The 19055-nt window shown below is 31.8% G+C and overlaps 2 protein-coding genes across 2 annotated transcripts; both read left to right on the top strand.

The window, feature by feature from the left end:
* Positions 6035-9556, top strand: LOC107605105 (glutaredoxin). The gene is made up of 4 exons (XM_016306855.2): positions 6035-6168; positions 6259-6347; positions 8004-8102; positions 9298-9556. Exons 1-4 carry the CDS (start codon positions 6113-6115, stop codon positions 9378-9380), a joined length of 327 nt encoding a protein of 108 aa, XP_016162341.1. The 5' UTR covers positions 6035-6112; the 3' UTR covers positions 9381-9556.
* LOC107647488 (putative cysteine-rich receptor-like protein kinase 43) lies at positions 12389-16605 on the top strand. The gene is made up of 8 exons (XM_016351559.2): positions 12389-13034; positions 13925-14252; positions 14335-14460; positions 14704-14840; positions 14905-15115; positions 15388-15610; positions 15918-16071; positions 16205-16605. The coding sequence occupies exons 1-8, from the start codon at positions 12588-12590 to the stop codon at positions 16520-16522; spliced, it is 1944 nt and encodes a 647-aa protein (XP_016207045.2). The 5' UTR covers positions 12389-12587; the 3' UTR covers positions 16523-16605.

The raw sequence follows: 19055 nt of genomic DNA, 5'->3' as shown, positions 1-19055 counted from the left end.
TTATCCTCAAATAGGACAGTTGAAACTCTCTTATGATCAATCAGTCCACATGATGATAGAATATATTGGATCAAACTCCTGAGCTAAAAACACTCGCGACTTGCTTCATGAATCGCTACTATTTCGGCATGATTAGAGGATGTTGCAGCAATCGTCTGTTTCGTGGACCTCCATGATATAGCTGTTCCACCATACGTAAACAGGTATCTTGTTTGAGATCTCCCTTTATGTGAATCAGACAAGTATCTAGCATCTGCATAGCCAACTAGTTGTGACATGGATCCATAGGGATAAAACAATCCCATATCAACTGTTCCATGAAGATATCGAAAGATTTGTTTGATTCCATTCCAATGTCTTCTGGTTGGAGAGAAACTATATCTTGCTAGTAAATTTACAGCAAATGATATATCGGGTCTTGTATTATTAGCAAGATACATTAGCGCTCAAATGACATTGAGATATGGTACATCAAGACTAAGGATATCTTCATTTTCTTCTTTAGGACGGAATTGATCCTTTTTCACATCCAAAGATTTTACGATCATTGAGGTACTCAAGGGATGTGACTTATCCATATAAAATCTTTTCAAGATCTTCTCTGTGTATGTTGTTTGATGAATAAAGATCCCATTTTTTATATGCTCGATCTGCAGGCCGAGACACAATTTAGTCTTTCCAAGATCTTTCATCTCAAACTCTTCTTTTAGAGTTTTTATAATTGTTGGAATCTCTTTACAAGTCCCAATGATATTTAAATCATCAACGTACACATCAATTATAATGAATCCAGATGCAGATTTCTTTATGAAAACACATGGACAGAGATTATCATTCTTGAATCCATTTTTTTCCAGATACTCAGTAAGATGATTATACCACATTCGTCCAGATTGCTTTAGACCATATAAAGATATTTACAATTTGACTAAGTATAACCCTTGCGAATATTCATTGGATGGTTTAGATATCTTTAGTCCTTCAGGGACTTTCATATAGATATCCCGATCTAATGAGCCGTATAAATAGGCTGTTACCACATCCATTAAATGCATATGCAGTTTATAATATACAGATAAACTGACCAAATAACGCAATGTTATCGCATCCACTACAGAGGAATACGCTTCTTCATAATTTATACCGGGTCTCTGTGAAAAACCTTGTGCTACAAGTCAAGTTTTGTAACGTACAACTTCATTTTTCTCATTTCGTTTTCTCACAAATACCCATCGGTATCCAACAGGTTTTACATCTTCTGGTGTACGGACTACAGGTCCAAAGACTTCATGTTTTGCAAGTGAGTCTAACTCAGCCTTCATGACTTCTTTCCATTTTGGTCAATCATTTCTTTGTCGACATTCTTCGACTGATCTTGGCTCAAGATCCTTACTTTTATGCATGATATTTGATGTCATATGCAAATATTTCATTGACAATTGTCTTATTTCAGTCCCATTTCTCTCTTGTAAAGACATAATTTATCGAGATCTCGTCATTTTCACAATTTTCAGGTACCTAAACGTCTTCTGGCATTAAAACTATATCAGAATTTTGGACAACTACAGATGTCTTTACTATGTCTTTTTCAACAGGAATAGTATTTACCTCTTTTCTCTTTCGAGGATTTTTGTCTTTGGAACCGACATGCCTGCCACGCTTCTGGCGTGTATTTTATTCGGTGGCAATTTGTCCAACTGGTACATCAATTTGAATTGGGGTATTTTTCGCTGGTATATAAGAATTGGTTATCCTCTTTGTATCGGAAAATGCATCAGACAATTTATTTACTATTCTTTGCAAATGTATAATCTTTTGAACTTCTAGTTCACATTGCCCTAATCGAGGATCTAAATGCATCAAGGATGATGCATTCCAATTAAGTTCCTTTTTAGGAAGCTTATTCTCTCTCCGTAATGTTGGAAATTTTGATTTCTCAAAATGATAATCCGCAAACCGGGATTTAAATATATCTTATCTCAAGATACCTCACTATAGAGGGAGAATCATATCCAACATATATCCCCAATTTTTTTGGGGTCCCATTTTGGTGCGATTAGGTGGTGCAATAGGAACATATAGCGCATACCCAAATATTCTTAAATGGGAAATATTTGGCTGCTGGCCAAAAGCTAATTGCATAGGAGAGAACTGATGGTAACTCGTTGGCTTCAAACGAATAAGTGCTGCAGCATGTAAAATAGCATGCCCCCAAACCGAGGTTGGGAGATTCGTTCTCATAAGTAAGGGGTCTAGCAATTAATTGGAGACGTTTAATAAGTGATTCTGCTAACATATTTTGTGTGTGAACATAAGCTACTGGATGTTCAACACTTATTTCATTAACTATACAATAAGCATCAAAAGCTTAGGAAGTAAATTCACCAGCATTATCAAGACGAATTGCTTTGATTGAATTTTCTGGAAATTGTGCTTTTAATCGAATAATTTGAGCCAGTAATATCGCAAACGCCAGGTTGCGAGAAGACAATAAGCACACATGTGACCATTTCGAAGATGCGTCTATTAGGACCATAAAATATCTAAAAGATCTACATGGTGGATGAATAGGTCCACATATATCGCCTTAAATCATTTCTAAAAATTCAGGGGACTCAAATCCAATCTTTACTGGTGATGACCTTAAAATTAACTTTCCCTGAGAACATACAGCACAACAAAATTCACTAGATTTAAGAATCTTCTTATTCTTTAGTGAATGTCCATGGGAGTTTTCAATAATTCTCCTCATCATGGTTGTTCTCGGATGACCCAATCGGTCGTGCCAAGTTATGAATTCATTTGGGCCAGTAAACTTCTGGTTTACAATGACATGTGATTCAATTGCACTAATGTTGGTATAATATAAACCAGATGAGAGTGAGGGTAATTTTTCTAATATAACCTTTTTATTTAAATCATGAGTTGTGATACATAAGTACTCATGATTTCTCTCATTCATAGTCTCAACAAGTTTCTTAGAGACTTGGTAGACAATATTACATTATTTATTATGAATTTTGTTCCTTCGTTAAACAAAATTATAACTCTTTCGGAGCCTTCAATCACGTTGCCTGAGCCAATAATAGTATTAACATATTCTTTTTTTGGCACAAGATGAGTAAAATATATATTACTTTTGAGAATAGTGTGCGAACTTATACTATTCGCAAGGTAAATATCTTCACTATATGTCATTGCCATTCTCTTCAAAGACAAATAATAAGAATAATAAAATGAATAGTATACACACTTAAATTGAATACTTGATCGGAATTATTTTTCTAAGAAATACTGTATATAAAAATAATGTCATATACTAAAATTTTATTTTAAAACTTGACACATTTAATGATTTCAAAATTCATAAACATTAATATTTCATTATTTATATACATCATATTTGAAATTTAAATATATAGAAAATAAAACTTAACAATAAGTTCTTTACATTATTTATTCACATGGATACTTAACAATCCCACATATTAAACTATTCCATCATTAATCAAATGACCAATATTTCCTTCACGATCCTCAAAGAAATCAGATACATCATAATGAGTGGTGAAATTTTCAGCATCATTTGAAACAAAATTTGTTTCCTTTCTTTGTCGTCTTTTTTCACAAATACTTGATAAAGATCAACTAGGTGTCTTGGAGTACGACAGGTACGTGACTAATGGCCCTTTCCACCACCATGGAAATATTTATCCTCAATTGATTTATTTTACTTATTGTTTCTTTCTTTATCCCACTTTCTTGTGAATATAATTATTCTTCTTTCCATTTTTCTTGTTACCAAAATCTTGCCATTTATCTCTTATGGGATAATAATTTGCTGCCTTTACTTCAGGAAATGGGGCGGCGCCAGCTGGGCGCGCTTCATGATTCCTTAAAAGTAATTCATTGTTGCGTTCAGCAACAAGAAGGCAAGAAATTAACTCAGAATATTTTTTAAACCCCTTTTTTTCGATACTGCTGCTGTAGGAGCACATTCGAGGCATGGAAGGTTGATAAAGTTTTCTCTAACATATTGGGATTGAGGAAGTATCACCGTCTTTTGATGATTGTACCATTTTTCAAGGTCTTTCCACAGATCTGCAGGACCTTTTAATGTGAAATATTCATTTTTCAATCATACGTCAAGATGACGATGAAAGAAAAATATGGTTTTGGCTTTATCCTTCTGAGATGTATTATTTTCAACATTAATGGTATCTCCAAGATCCATTGAATCAAGATGGATTTTTAGCATCTAGTATCAATGATAAATAATTGTTTCCAGATATATCAAAAGCATTAAATTCAAGATGAGAGAGTTTCGACATAATGAAAATTTGTTACCTGAGTCTTCCTAAAATTTGATCAGAGTCTCGTGCTGATAACGTGTTGTAAAACAACTAAATAAATAAGGATGAGGTAATATAAAATAAAATAAAGAAGTATAATTAGATAATTCTAGTATTAGTATTTACCATAATTACTACTCAGTATAATAGAGATAATTAATATATTTACTAATATTATATATTGTAATGTATATATATAAAGAGAGAAAGAAGTTTTGCAACTTGAACGGGAGAGAGAATTGTTTAGTGCTGTGTGTTTGTCTGAGACTTAGACCATCTCCAGTAGGGAACTCATCTCAGTCCCTATTTATGGCCCACCTGTCATAAAAAGTAACTTCACATCAGCTTGTAAATTTAATTAATTATAATATAAATAATTAATATAAATTATTAATTAAATAAAAATTTAATTATTTAATATAATTTTTATTATAATTATTACTAATTTAATTATTATTTTATTATTTAATATAATTATTTAATTATTTTAGATTTTATATTATTATTTTTTAAAAATAACTTGCCAAATGGCAAGTTATTATTGGTTAACTTGAGTCCCTGTTTAGAGGGACTCTCTCACCTTGAGACTCGTGCGGGAACTCATTCCTTCTCTCCTCCAATGGTTAGAGTTCCTATGTGTAAGAAAAAAGTGAAAGAGGAACTCATGCTCTTAGACCATCTCCAGTAGGGAACTCATCCCAATTCTTGTTTATGGCCCACCTGTCATAAAAAGTAACTCCACATCAGCTTTTGCATCATAAACAATAAATAGAAACTCAAAGTATCTATCTCTTCTCCATTAGGAGGAACTAACTTTAGTCCCTATTGTGGTCCCACTTAATTAATTAATTAAAATACTTAAAATTAATATAATTAATTTTTTTCAATAATATTATTTAAATTTATAAATTTAAAAATAATTCATTATTAAAAGATATTAATATTAAATAAATTCATATATAATAATAATACACAATATATAATTCGAGATTATACTAATTTATAGTTTTGTGTTTACAACTGCTAATTTTAATAATATCATTAGCATTTTAAATTTTAAAAATAAAAATAACCAACTCAACTAAAAATTATTTTATAAGGTATAAAAATTAAATTTATTTTTTAATGTAAGTAAATTTAATTAATTATAATATAAATAATTAATATAAATTATTAATTAAATAAAAATTTAATTATTTAATTTAATTAATTATTTAATTAATTATTATTTAAATAATTAATATAAATTATTAATTAAATAATAATATAATTATTTAATATAATTTTTATTATAATTATTACTAATTTAATTATTATTTAATTATTTCAGATTTTATATTATTATTTTTTTATAATAACTTGCCAAATGGCAAGTTATTATTGGTTAATTTGAGTCCCTGCCTTACTTTGATCCTTGTGCGGGAACTCACTCCTTCTCTCCTCCAATGGTTAGAGTTCCTATATGTCAGAAAAAAGTCAAAGAAGAACTCACCATTGGAGGTGCTTTTAGCCTCCTATTTATAAGCATACAAAAGGTAACATTTTCAACCTTCATTAAATTCATTTTCTCTTGAGAATGAATATCCACCTATTCAATCTTATCACAACAAAAAGATGAATAGTTTTATATTTGTTTAAAATGATAAATATGAATTGTTTTTAACTTTTAATTAAAAAATCCCTAAATCTTAATTTATAAATAATTAAACAGTCTCGGGCACAAATGCCAAAGCAAGACACAACAAAACGAAAGAAAAAACATGGCGTTGCCCAAAGCCAAGGAGATCGTGTCCTCAAATCCAGTCGTCGTTTTCAGGTCTCTCTCTTCCCATCTTCCTAATTTATCTCTTGCTCTCTCTTTTGTGTGAAAGATCTCCGGAACTGACAGTGTTAATTCGATTCGCAGCAAAACCTATTGCCCATTCTGCGTCGAAGTGAAGCAGCTCTTCACTAAATTGGGTGTTACTGTCAAGGTCATTGAACTCAACACTGAATGTGAGTTCCTTCTTTCTCACTTTTTCCTTAATCCCTTCGTGATTTCATCGCTTTTGTGAACCCTTATTTGAGTTTTGTGAGTGGTGGGTTAAAATTGAAAAGATGATCGGCGCCGACATTTCCAATTTTTGAAAGATTCTCGATCGTCATCTTTTTTATTTATTTTTCCTGTTTTTATATGATTTGTATTTTAAGTAGATTTGGTCATATGATCCATTGATTCCTCAGTTTCTAGTCAAACTGATTTTGTGAATAAAATAAGCTTTACTTTACCCATATTTTATTTTTCAAAAAGAACAGGTCTTAGATTTCGATGATTTTTGTCTTTTGCGAGTTAATTGAATATTGATTGTACTACTATCCACTAAGATTTTGCCTAAAGATTGTCTCTGGAAAAATAGCCTAAAAAATTGAAACTATTAAGTGACCTCATTGTTTAGGCCAAATCAATCTGACCCAATGTTAAAAAAGGTTTTGGTATCCTTTCGGGAAAGAGATGCATCCTCAAGAACTCCATTACGTTTTCTGCTTGGCACCACGGTGTCCAGATACTCCTAACAATGTTAGTAGATCGAAACTTTCGATTGAACTTTCAGTATTGAAATTTAAAAGATTAGAAAGATATTTGTTTCCTGTGCTAGAGTGTATTCTAATCTAAAGTAGGTATTTGAAAACTTTAGTAAAATGTGATGGATCGAGGATTACTTTACTTGTATCGAGATGCTATATTCACATCTGATAAATAGACTAAGTGAGGTGTCTGTACACTTATATGACACACACTATACAAAGAATAAACTACCATGAAAGAGAGAAAGAGTGAGATATCATATTTGGGTAAAGGTTTGGAAGGTGAGGATGATTTGTAGGATTTGAGAACATTTATGTTGATGTATTTTTTTTTTCTTTTTTGGTGGCAATGGTGGTGTAGTTTTCTCGGGAGTAGTTGTATCGGCGTTTTCATCTTTCATGGGTAGAAATAGTTTATTCGATATATGTATTTAACTAATTATTCTTTCTTTCTTAATTTAGAGATATTTCAAACATAACTTTTGGAAAAAGTACTTACATTTTATTTTTTAATCTTTTTTAGAAAGATTTTTTTGTTAGTATTTTTTTTTTATATTTGCATAGAAAATATCGCTGTTTTTTTTATTTAATAGAAAATTCATTATACTCTTCTTAAATAATAATTGTATCAATAGTATTTGAAAATGCTAATGTTGGTAGTTTGGGCGTTAATAGTTTGTCCGGATATTAAACGAAATTGCATTTTATTTTGATAATAATTGTTGTTTTGTTTTAATTGAATTTGGTTGAAATAGGAGTGGTTGAGAAAGTGGTGGTAGTGTTGTTGTTGTTGGTGGTGGTGGTGGTTGTGTTGGGCTGGTGGCTGAATCAAGGGTATTATAGTCTTTCCAAATATTTGTGTGTCTTGCTCATTAGCTTTGCCAAACCTCATTCACAGACAAATATTTTGTCTCCCTGTCTGTTTCATGGTATACATTAACCAAACAGGACCTCAGGGATAGCTTAATTTTTGTATGTTGAGAAAATGCTTCAAAAATGTTTTATGGCTTAAGCTTCTTCGATGATTGGTTCTATGCAATTTTGCATTTGAAAGTTAAGTTAATTCACGTGATTGGACATTTGCAGCTGATGGAAGTGAGATCCAATCGGCACTAGCCGAATGGACTGGTCAGCGGACTGTGCCAAATGTGTTTATCGGTGGGAACCACATTGGCGGCTGTGACGGTAAGATTTACGCTTTATCATGGATCTGTTTATACTTACAAACATATATAATACTTTAATCTGCAATCTGGGAAAAATATTCACGCTCACTGTTTTATTATTATATATACTTTTCTTGCTATTGATCACCTTGACTAAAAGTTTAAAAAGACTGAACATCAAAAATGATCTAAGGAGTAATTTTATTTATTTAGCCTTAATATATGTCCAAATTAATTTTGGACTCTTATTTGGGGTTGGGCAATTTTATTAATTCTCCCTAAAGACTACTTATTTCCAACAAAAGTAAGTTCTTCAAGGTCAAACTCTTGAATGATCAATCAACTTCATTTCACTTAATGGCGAAGGAATTATACCGATGAGGGCCAGAATCTATTTTGATGTATTTTAAGATAACTTGTATCCAAATCCAAAATAAAAGTAATGTTGATTTTCAACACTCCTAATATTCTTGAAATATGTTGAGATATATTGTTGTGATACAATGGTCAGTAGTTTAGGTGGTGCATTTATGGAGAGTAGTTGAATAAGACTTATGGAAGCTGTGCATTCACTAGCAGCAGCCACTTTGCTCCTTTCAATTTAAAGGCATTTTTTTATTGAAAAATCTTAGTCAATTGTGTGTCTTTGTGGTTGCTGGAGCGTCCTATGCTTTGTTCTTCTCTTCTTAGTCCAAAAGAAAGACACCTTACACTGTCTGAGTCTTCTTCTCCGGCGCTGCCTAGCCCAGCCAATAGTGTTGCTGTCCGAGGCTTGATGTGCTTCCACATGCTGTTTTCTCCCTCGGACATCCGCAGCTGTTTCTGCTACGTGTCCACTGCCTTCTCTGGCACTGCTTCATCAGTGCACACCTTGTCATTGAGTCACCAGTCACCACTACTATGTTGTTCTAATCATTTTGTTCAAGTCTATCACTTTCAACATCAACCTACCCGTCTAGACTTTGTTCTACTATTTCCCTCATGACAGAGTGAATTCAAAAGGCTGACGAGGTGTCACGGGAGCCTTTTCCATAAAAGAAAATATTTGATGATTGGTGACTTTGGTGAAGTTTTTAAATCTTTCCGTGGCTTTTTGTCGTTTTTATTTTTTATGGCTATTTTTGTTGGCGTGTGAATTTTTCAAGTGCATTCTTTTATAGGTTATTCTAATGTCAACGAATGAAATTGAGTTGTTATTCTTCATTTTTATGCAGCAACAACTAATTTGCACAGTCAGGGGAAGCTGGTACCTCTGCTGACTTCGGCTGGTACCACTGTTGCTTCTGCTTCTGGTTGACGAGCCCGGTTTCCTCTTATGTAGTTAATAGCTTAATAAAGAGTAAAGACGCTCGCTGTTTGGTCTTTTAGATGTAATTGAAGATGCATATCTTTCTACTTTTTATTTTCCTTCTCTTCAGTGTGGATTCTCTTTAAATTTGAAATACAACCGTTTGAAAAAGTTTACATGGGCTACATCTGCAACTTAAATTACAGCTCTTTTAATAAGCTGCATTATGCGATTTCAAAATGTTTTGAGATTGAGGTTCGAGGACCATAATAGTCTCTAGATTCCTTTTCGATGCTGACTTAACAAATACAGAGATGCTCTGACACTTTCTTGTCACGTGTCGAAAGGGGGTCTAAGAATGTAGAACCACGTTAAAAAAATAACAAATAGAAAGACGACATGGCCAAGCCCATAATCCTCTTACGCTTCTCTCAAACTCCAATAGCACAAGCACAAATCAGTGCAGCAAAACATATTCTTCTTCTTCATTCTTATCTCCCTTAACGCCTTACTCTCCTCTCCTCCCTCATGTCTCTTCTTCAACAATAATTTCATACACTTTTATTTTAATTATTTTCACTAATTTTCTTCTACTTTAACTATATTATGCCCTATCTTGGTTTTTATTTCAAAATTTCATTAAAGTAACCTAAATTTGAAAAAATAAAATTATTTTTAATTCAAGTGTTACTAATTATTAAGACATCAAAATGACTCTTTAGTTTGATAATTACCTATATTTTTAATTTGTCATGGTTATAGTTATGTGTATTAACAAATCCAAAAATTTAAGGTTAGAATAAGATAAAATTTAAGATTTTTAGGTATATAAGTTCTATTATATCGATTGATGTCAAGATTAACTTATTAGAGTTATTATTGTTATATTTGTGATATTAAATTCTCAAAGGAACTACTCTCCTTGCCAATTGAAATGTGTGGAGTAGAAATTCTTCTCTTAGATTTTAGTCTGTGAGTAAACTTTGTATCTATAGTCAATTTTAGTATTGTATTATTTTTATCATTATAAAAAATAATTTTAAAATTAATTATTTCGTTAGTTACTAATTTATATTTATCAACATGATGTTTATGTTAAGTATTTTACAAAAAAAAATTCACTTGAGACATATTTTGTGTTAAAATTAATTAAGTTTGTCATATGAGAAATTAAATTACAATATAAATATTATTTTGAATATACAATTTGAATGTAAACTTAGTATTGAATTTGGATAAAATTATCATATGGATTATTATTGAATTGATGGTGCACTTATTGATTTGTTTAACAACTTCTAGCTTGATCATAGTTTGTATGTCAAAATATTTTGGAAAGTTTTATGACAAAAACTGCAGCTAGAGATAGTAAACGCTAGACTTGGTGTATCTTGTCCGTATATAATTGAATTTTCAGGTCCATATAAAATGAAAAATAGTACGTGTCTATTTTATGTCCACAAAATCAGTGGAACATATCTATTTCAGAATTCACACAAAGAAAAATAACTTAAATGTAATTTCTGTCTGTTATTTTGACTTTTTTGGATTAGATAACCTTCCACTTATATTTATATAAAATAAAAAAGTTTGAACGTTTGATGTTTATAATTAATTATCATTGTGTTTGCGTATATTTTTTTGTCACTATTATTAAAGTGAATTTATTTTAACTAAAAGTTATTATTTATACAATTATCTCTTGTGGGGCTATGAATGCTCTGTTTGTCACTAAGTTGTAAAACTACTTTGTTGTTATTTGTTTTTTTTTAGATATGAGTCTTGATCCTAATCTAACTTCATCAATTCCGTTCTAATTTTGTTTGTGTTGATGAGTCTTTTACTTTTTAAGAACTTGATATTTTGTGTAAATAACTTTAAAACTCTTTAACTTATTAAACTGCTCCAAGTGACAGACAAAATTCATTCTTAGTAACTTAAAAAGGTTGCTTTATAAATATTTTAGTAAATAGAATTAACAGAATATACTTTGCTATAAATATTAAAGTAGAATTTTCTATAAATATGTTGAGTATATATTAAATATAATGACTAAGCATAAGTTGTCTTCTAGTGTTATTGAGAATTCTATTTGTTTGTTTGCTATAAAATCCAATTCTTAGATTTGCTGAAAATTTTTTCTTAAATGCTAGTCATGACTAAATTAAATCATGACAAGGAATTACTATAATACTCAACTTAATTTTGAAGACTATTATAATGCAATTGAGATATAAAAGATCAAACTAGTGAAAGTGGTAATCTAAAAAACCATCGTACACTTGTGACACTTAATAACAGACAAAATCTTTTCATTTTTCTTAATAATACTCTTGTATAATATTCTTCGGAATATTTGTCCTCAGAATATATTTCTTAACTTTGAAAGAAACAGCCAAAGAATATATACAAAAAAATTTATAACATTGGTTTTTTTTCACAGATCTAATTCTAGATTGAATAATCATTAAATGCTTTTTTTTTTATTTCAATGTATATTTCTATGGTTGATATTTTCAGCATGATTGTTTAGAAAAATTGTTATAATGGTTGAGGTATGTGATCGATATAGACAACGTTATAGTATTATGGTAAAACAGGTCGAACTCGTCGGACCGATTCACTAAATTCACTAAAAAAAGACAGATCGAGCTAGAATTTGAAATCCGTCAAATAAAAAAATTTGTTAAATCTGCACCACTAAATTTACGGGTTTTAATTCTATTGACAAATATTATTTTAAATAATTTTATTAAAGTTAAAAATTAAAAAAAATATATTATAATTTAACTATTTTTATTTATATTTAATTTTTTAATTATTATTTTTTATTAATTTTAATAAATTTTATTAAAAAAAAAATCAAGCAAACTAACCCGCCAAAATACCAATATGCCATGAAACAGAACGAACTAATATTTTAAATCCATTTTAGTTTACAGAGCGGGCCGGTTCTCTCTCATTTGTGACGCGGACCTAAGCGAGACGCGCGAGTTGGGAAGAACCGGCCCACTTTGCCACCCATAGAACATTGTTAATCGTATGACATCCATATCTATAACAGAAATATCAAGATGGAAAACTAGAAAATTCGATATTCATTAAAACAAGGAGAAGCGAACGGGAATAGAATGAAAAGAGAATCATCACCAGCATTTGCAAATTCAGAATCAGCGTTCTATCGTTCTGGTTCCTCCTTGTCATCGTCATGGATGCATGGCCAACAAGTTTCTGCCATTAATAACAACAACAATCCTTACTATTCTTTCATCGCTATGTGGAATCCATTGCGAATATGATAGGTCCCTCAAGGGTGACATCATACATCGCTTATGCAGCTACACCAACATGACAGACCAATATTTATTTTTGAAATATCAAGAGAATTACTGGAATATGGTGAATGAGATGAAAAATGACATGGGTCGATCCAAGTTTTCGGTTAGGGAAGTTGGTGACCCACCATATCGCATATACGTGTTCTCACAATGTAGGTTTGATCTTTCTGCTTCTGAATGCGTGCACTGCTTCAAATCCCTTCAAAGCGTTTTTTCCAGTTGCATGCCTGCCAAGGGTGCCCGAACCTTTTCAAGTGATGGGTGTTTTATGCGCTATGATAATTATAGTTTTTTTCAAGAGAGCGTTACCCCTTATTATTTGAGGGTACTTTCTTCCTCTTTCTTTACTTGCTTATCCTTTTAATTAATTGTGTTTTCTTCTTGCTAATGATGATTATTTCCCTCGCAATATGAAGATTTAGAAATATAAATACTCGAGATTTTAAGGGAGTTGTGATTTGACATTAAATTCAGGCTTAATGATGGGTTTGTTTAAGTAACAATGCATGTGATGTTATAGTCAGGTTAGGTGTACACTAAAAATCATCTTACCGGTATAAACACATGTATTCATACATAAAAAATACTGTTTGTATATCAAAATTAGGCATCATATATTTGTGTATAAATATATGTGTAGTTTAACTTATTTATAATGTGTTTTGTATTTTAATGTGTATTTTATACTGATAGCTTATTTTGGTATAACATCTAGTATAATTAATTCATACACAAATACATAGTGAATGATTTGGTAGCTGATTTTTGATATACACATAGCATTATTTGTTAGCATTATTGTGATCCTAAGCTCATAAGAATTGCACCCAAAATGTTACTTGTGTTTATAAATTGTTTCGTGTGACAAATAATGTTTTGTTTTTCGACTTTTGTTCTTTCATTGGATCCATGATAAACCTATTTAATTGATATGGATATTAATGTAAACTTTTGTTATTTTAAGTTTTTAACAATTGCATGAAACAATTTGTAGATTTGGTCTCTGATCCCTTAACTGAACATTGTCATAACTAGGTGATTATATAAGTAAGGACTATTTGCAATGCTCAATTTCACCATAACATTGTCTAAATTTGTGATGAGTTCTGACTAGCTACTCTGATGTGCAATAACTTTTAGCTTGAAGTAATGTTCAAATGATTTTTCTTTCATTTAGAACACATTTAATTTGTCTTGGGGAATGAATGGAAACAGGGATGTAGTGATGCGAAAGCAAAAGATGAAAAAGGATTTGTTGGTTTGGCAGTAAATGTAATAAATAAAATGTCATTCGAGGCACCCAAAAAGGGAGGCTACACAGCTATAGAAGGACGACGTGATGGTTCTAATCTCGTCATCTATGGTGCGGCTACTTGTTGGAAAACATTGAGCCAGGATATGTGTTCTGCTTGCCTCTCAAATGCTGCTAGCACCGCCATATCATGTTTGCCATCAACGCAGGTCCATGCTATCAATACTGGATGCATTTTGCGTTATGCTGATTATGACTTCATTATTATTGATTTGAAAAACAAAGAAAGCGGTTAGTTAAAAATCTCTTTCAGTTGATGTTGTTCTCCTTATGATATGCATAATAATTTAGTTGCTTATTCACCTCCCTCCAGATATTTTGATGAAAAGCACAGCAATTATTCTTGCTGCAATTGCTGTTTGTTCAGTGCTTATTATAGTTGCACACTATGGGACTAAAAATGTTGACAAACTGTGGGGTATTCCAATTTTACGAACAGGTAATCCTCAATAGTAAGAATAATTTTCCTTCATTTACTGGGCAAATTACACCAATCACCTCCTTGGTAATTTAGTTGAAGATTATTAGTAATTTAGATGTATTTTCTTATAACAACGCCCCCTTAAGTAGGTTAGTAAAATCCGACTACTCCAACGCCCCCTTAATAAGTTGTTTTTTCTTTCTAACAGATAATAATATGCTTCTAATACAGCTTTTCCTGTGATTTCAATGTCACTTTAAGGACTAGAGATGACCCCAGGTAGAGTAAAATTAAGCTCATGGTTCATGCAGTTCGAGTACTCGACGTTAGAGAGAGCAACCAATGTTTTCAATGAATTCCATAAACTTGGTGAAGGGGGATATGGTGAAGTTTACAAGGTGTGTATGTGTATATATATTCCTCTACTTTTTCTACATGATGATTTGCGATGCGTTTTGATAGGGAACCTTACAAGATGGAAGAGAAATAGCGATAAAGCGTTTCTTTTTGAGTGGAAAGCAGGGAAAACAAGAAGTTTACAATGAAATTGATGTATATGGCAAAGCTCAACACAAGAATCTAGTTCGTTTCCTTGGCTGCTGCTTCACCTCCACAGAAAGCTATCTGGTTTTTGAATTCCTTGCAAACAAAAGCCTTAACTGCATCTTGTTTGGTAAGTTAGCTATATATAGATTCCAAATATTGTAAGGTCAATTTGACCATGAAATGGATTTATTTTCTTTTGGTGGTATACCTATATTCAATTTTGTCTTTTCTAAAGTTCTCCTCTTTACAAGTTTAATTGTTCACAATTATAACAAATTGTGTCTTCAATATAACAATCATACTTATAGAAAATGTCATCCTTTATTGTGTGACTGTTAACTAACTTTTTATTTTGTGTTCTATATGGTTATTAATTTCTTTATTACTCGTGGAAGGAAGACCCGGAGAAGAAGAAACAGTTGGATTGGCCAAAGAGGCATGGTATAATCCTTGGGGTAGCTGATGGATTGGAACATCTGCATAACAATTCTGAAGGGCCAATAATTCACAGAGACATCAAAGCCGGAAACATTTTATTAGACTTGAAATATAGACCAAAGATCTCTGATTTTGGCTTAGCAAAGTTGAAGTCCTATGACTGTACATCTATTGTAGGCACATTGTGAGTACATCATGTCTTGCTACCTTTTCTTTTTTGGTTGCCCGTCCGGTATCCAGAGCTTTGTCCCGACTAATCCGGACCCGACTCGAGCCACACACTTGGCTGTGGTAGGTGAGTCTCCCAGCAGGTATAGCTGCATACACTAGGCCTCGAACTCGAGACCTGCTTAAGCGAATCCAAGCCATTTTCTACCTTTATTTTCTATTTTGAAGAATCGTTTCTTTTTTTTTTCTTGATTGATCCCTTTTAAAAGGTATATATGATATAATTTTTATGTTTTAACTATATCTTTCGCATGTCATAATAGGGGGTATATGGCACCAGAATACCTTGCTGGTTGTTCCATAACAGAAAAAGTAGACGTTTACAGCTTTGGAATATTAGTGCTTGAAATTATCAGTGGAGTGGAAAATGCAAAATTTGAGTCTACTGAAGAAACATTTGAGACTCTTGTTTCCCATGTAAATATTCTTACCAATATCAGAAATCATGGTGGTGCTTAGATGACAGGAAAATTTGGTCTCATTCTAACAAAACTTCTGACTACCTTATACTTAAGTTCCATTTCTTTTGTTTTTCCCCTAATATTTGTAGGCATGGAAGCATTTCAAATCAAACACCACGTCAAAAATTATTGATGAAAGCATGGAAAATCAAGATCTTGAAGAAATTACAAGAGTTATACATGTGGGACTTTTGTGCACACAAGAGTTGCCGTACCTGCGTCCCAGCATGACAGAGGTGGTAGCAATGCTTAGACAGAAGGATGTTGTAATGCCATTACCTTCCAAACCTCCATTCACTGTTGATTCTTTCGAATTTCCACAAGAAATAGAATCTAGTTGGGAATCGAAAGGTTTAGATAATTCAGAATTGACAGTGCCTTTAAATTTTGGAGAAAGAAGTGTGTAATAATTCTCATTTTTTAATTATCTTAGGCTTTTTCTATTTTGTTTGATTATTCTATCTCTAATACATATATAGTTGGACAGGAAGCTTTTATTTATTATTTTTCTTTTCTTTATAAGTTGAGGTTAAAGAATTGAACGACCACATGGCCAAATGACATTGAGGAAACATATAAGTGATACTGCTTAAAAATGCCAACTAAAATATGAATTGATTCGTAAAGTTTCAAATTCTTCTATATATGTTGTGTCGATATACATTTTTGTATCCTTGAATAATTTTAGTGTAGTCTTAACTCTATTACTCAAATCCTTATAACTTCGTATTTAGATTGGATTGGATTAATAGCTGCTACTATTTTGGTGTATAAATATCTTAGCTCCATCTAAATCTCAGGTTGATGAACTTCAGAAGAGCTTCACACCTCATAAGTCTTCACCTCAAATACCTGCAAAGAGAATCACTTCAAGAAAGTTGTCTCTATACAAAGTTGATAGTAAAATATCGTTAAATAATTTGATAAATTTAATTAAATTATTATTTTACAATTTTCAATTATGTAAAGACAACTCTACCTGAACTTTCACCCAAAAAATAATGAAAATTATAGTTGTCAATGAATGAAGAAATTGAAACAATTCAACTGTCCAAGTGGGAAATGGCTACGTCCCGGTTGTCAATGACTGCGGTGCACACATGACACATGGTTGGTTGTTTATCTAACTATCTTTTAAGGTCCCATCCAAAGTCCAGCCAGTCGTACACGCGGAGTAAGCTTGGATATATATCATTGTCAACTTTGTCAAATTCAATTTGGTCCCACTTAGTTACATGGCGTGTTTCTCAAAACTTCTACCGGAACTACCAACAACTACCAAGTTTGTATTTAGTTTAATTGAGAAGTGGTATTCGTTCAAGCAAATAATGATTTGTTCGGGGTTTGTTTGGGTAGAAAATGGAAACAATAATAAATTAATAATTATAATCATTGTTCAATAATGTGGATTGTTTTATTAAATTAAATAAATATAGAAATTACGAGAATACATCAAATAAGCATATCTCAAGTAATACTCAGACTTCATTCTGTGGCGCAACGACAGCTAACATATTTTAGGTATACTCAGAATATGTGTTACGAGAAAAAAAATGGATAATGAACACCTAAAATGCGTTTAAACGCTGATTAAGGTCTCAGTATCTGAGGTACACTCAAAAATATAAAATAGCTCACAGTATTCGAGATATGGTTAGAGATATATATGAGACAAAATAGCTGAAATATGTATATTATGGTGTAGGTATTTCTGTACCTTAGATATTTTAAAAAAAAATTCTATATATATTCTCTCATTTTCAACCGTACCCTCACAATTCACAATTTATTCTTTTCTCTCTTTTCTTTTTATTTATCCTTCAGCTTTGTTCTCATGAAGAATAATCAATTTTTATATTGTAATTTATCTTAATGAGATAGTAAAAAACTGTGATGAAAGAGTGATTTTTGAATATAATTCAATTGTGATATTGCACATTAACTGTGTTGATACCCTACATGCACTAAAGACGGTCATACTGAGCAACATAGAAAAATAGGTAGCAAGTAAGTTGGGCGAGTTTCACATAGATTTCTGTACGCACTTTCAAGCGGTAGATTTACCAATAGGTTATTCTGCATTGAAAGGGATCAACATGTGAGAGTAATGTTCGACGTACATGCAAAGCTAATGCCACAACTTGTGATGGAGTGGTATGATGTGGTTCGTAACAGTTGTTGGTGGTGGGCCGTTTTCTTCGAGTCCTCAAGTAGTCTTGTTAGATATAAGACCGATCCACTTCGCCCAGTCTCATGATAGTATCGAAAAAGACGACAGCGAGGACGATTCAAATTATGTTACCGAATCCAGGTCGTCGAACGAGACTTCTTTCTGTGATAAGTATGTGCTGGAGATTCTCACTGGCGACGGTGTTCTATTTCTCCTGCTTCTCCCTTTGCACATTTCTCAATTGTCAGAAGTTTCAAGTTATTATCACACTTTGAAAATAAAATATTATATTCTATACAACATTAATATTCATTGCTAATATCCACAAGGAAAAGTCTAGGGGTCAGCAATTTTTGTGTTTTGTAGCCAGCACTTAACCATCAAAAGAAAAGTGAGTGATCTCTCACCATTGAATGTAATCTCCCACCATTAAAAATACTATTGATGGCCAATTGATGGTTACAAAACATAAAAGTTGCTGGCCCCTAGCACTCCTCTATTCACAATATTAAATAAAAAAAAATATGAAATATGATTTAAAAAATAAATCATTCATGTTGCACTATTCTAATCTAACTAATAATATTTTAGATGACTTCAATCCAGACGATAAATTTTAACAAAAAAATATAATCTAACAAATATTTTATTTAAATAATATATTGATGAGTATTTTGGTGGAAAAATAAATTTCTCCCAAAACACACAAATCTAACCGGCAAGTGTACCGGGTCGCATCAAGTAATAAAAACTCACGGGAGTGAGGTCGA

Source organism: Arachis ipaensis, chromosome B06, assembly GCF_000816755.2.
Source record: "Arachis ipaensis cultivar K30076 chromosome B06, Araip1.1, whole genome shotgun sequence".
NCBI classification, from domain to species: Eukaryota; Viridiplantae; Streptophyta; class Magnoliopsida; order Fabales; family Fabaceae; genus Arachis; species Arachis ipaensis.
This window is presented reverse-complemented; position numbering and strand designations above follow the sequence as displayed.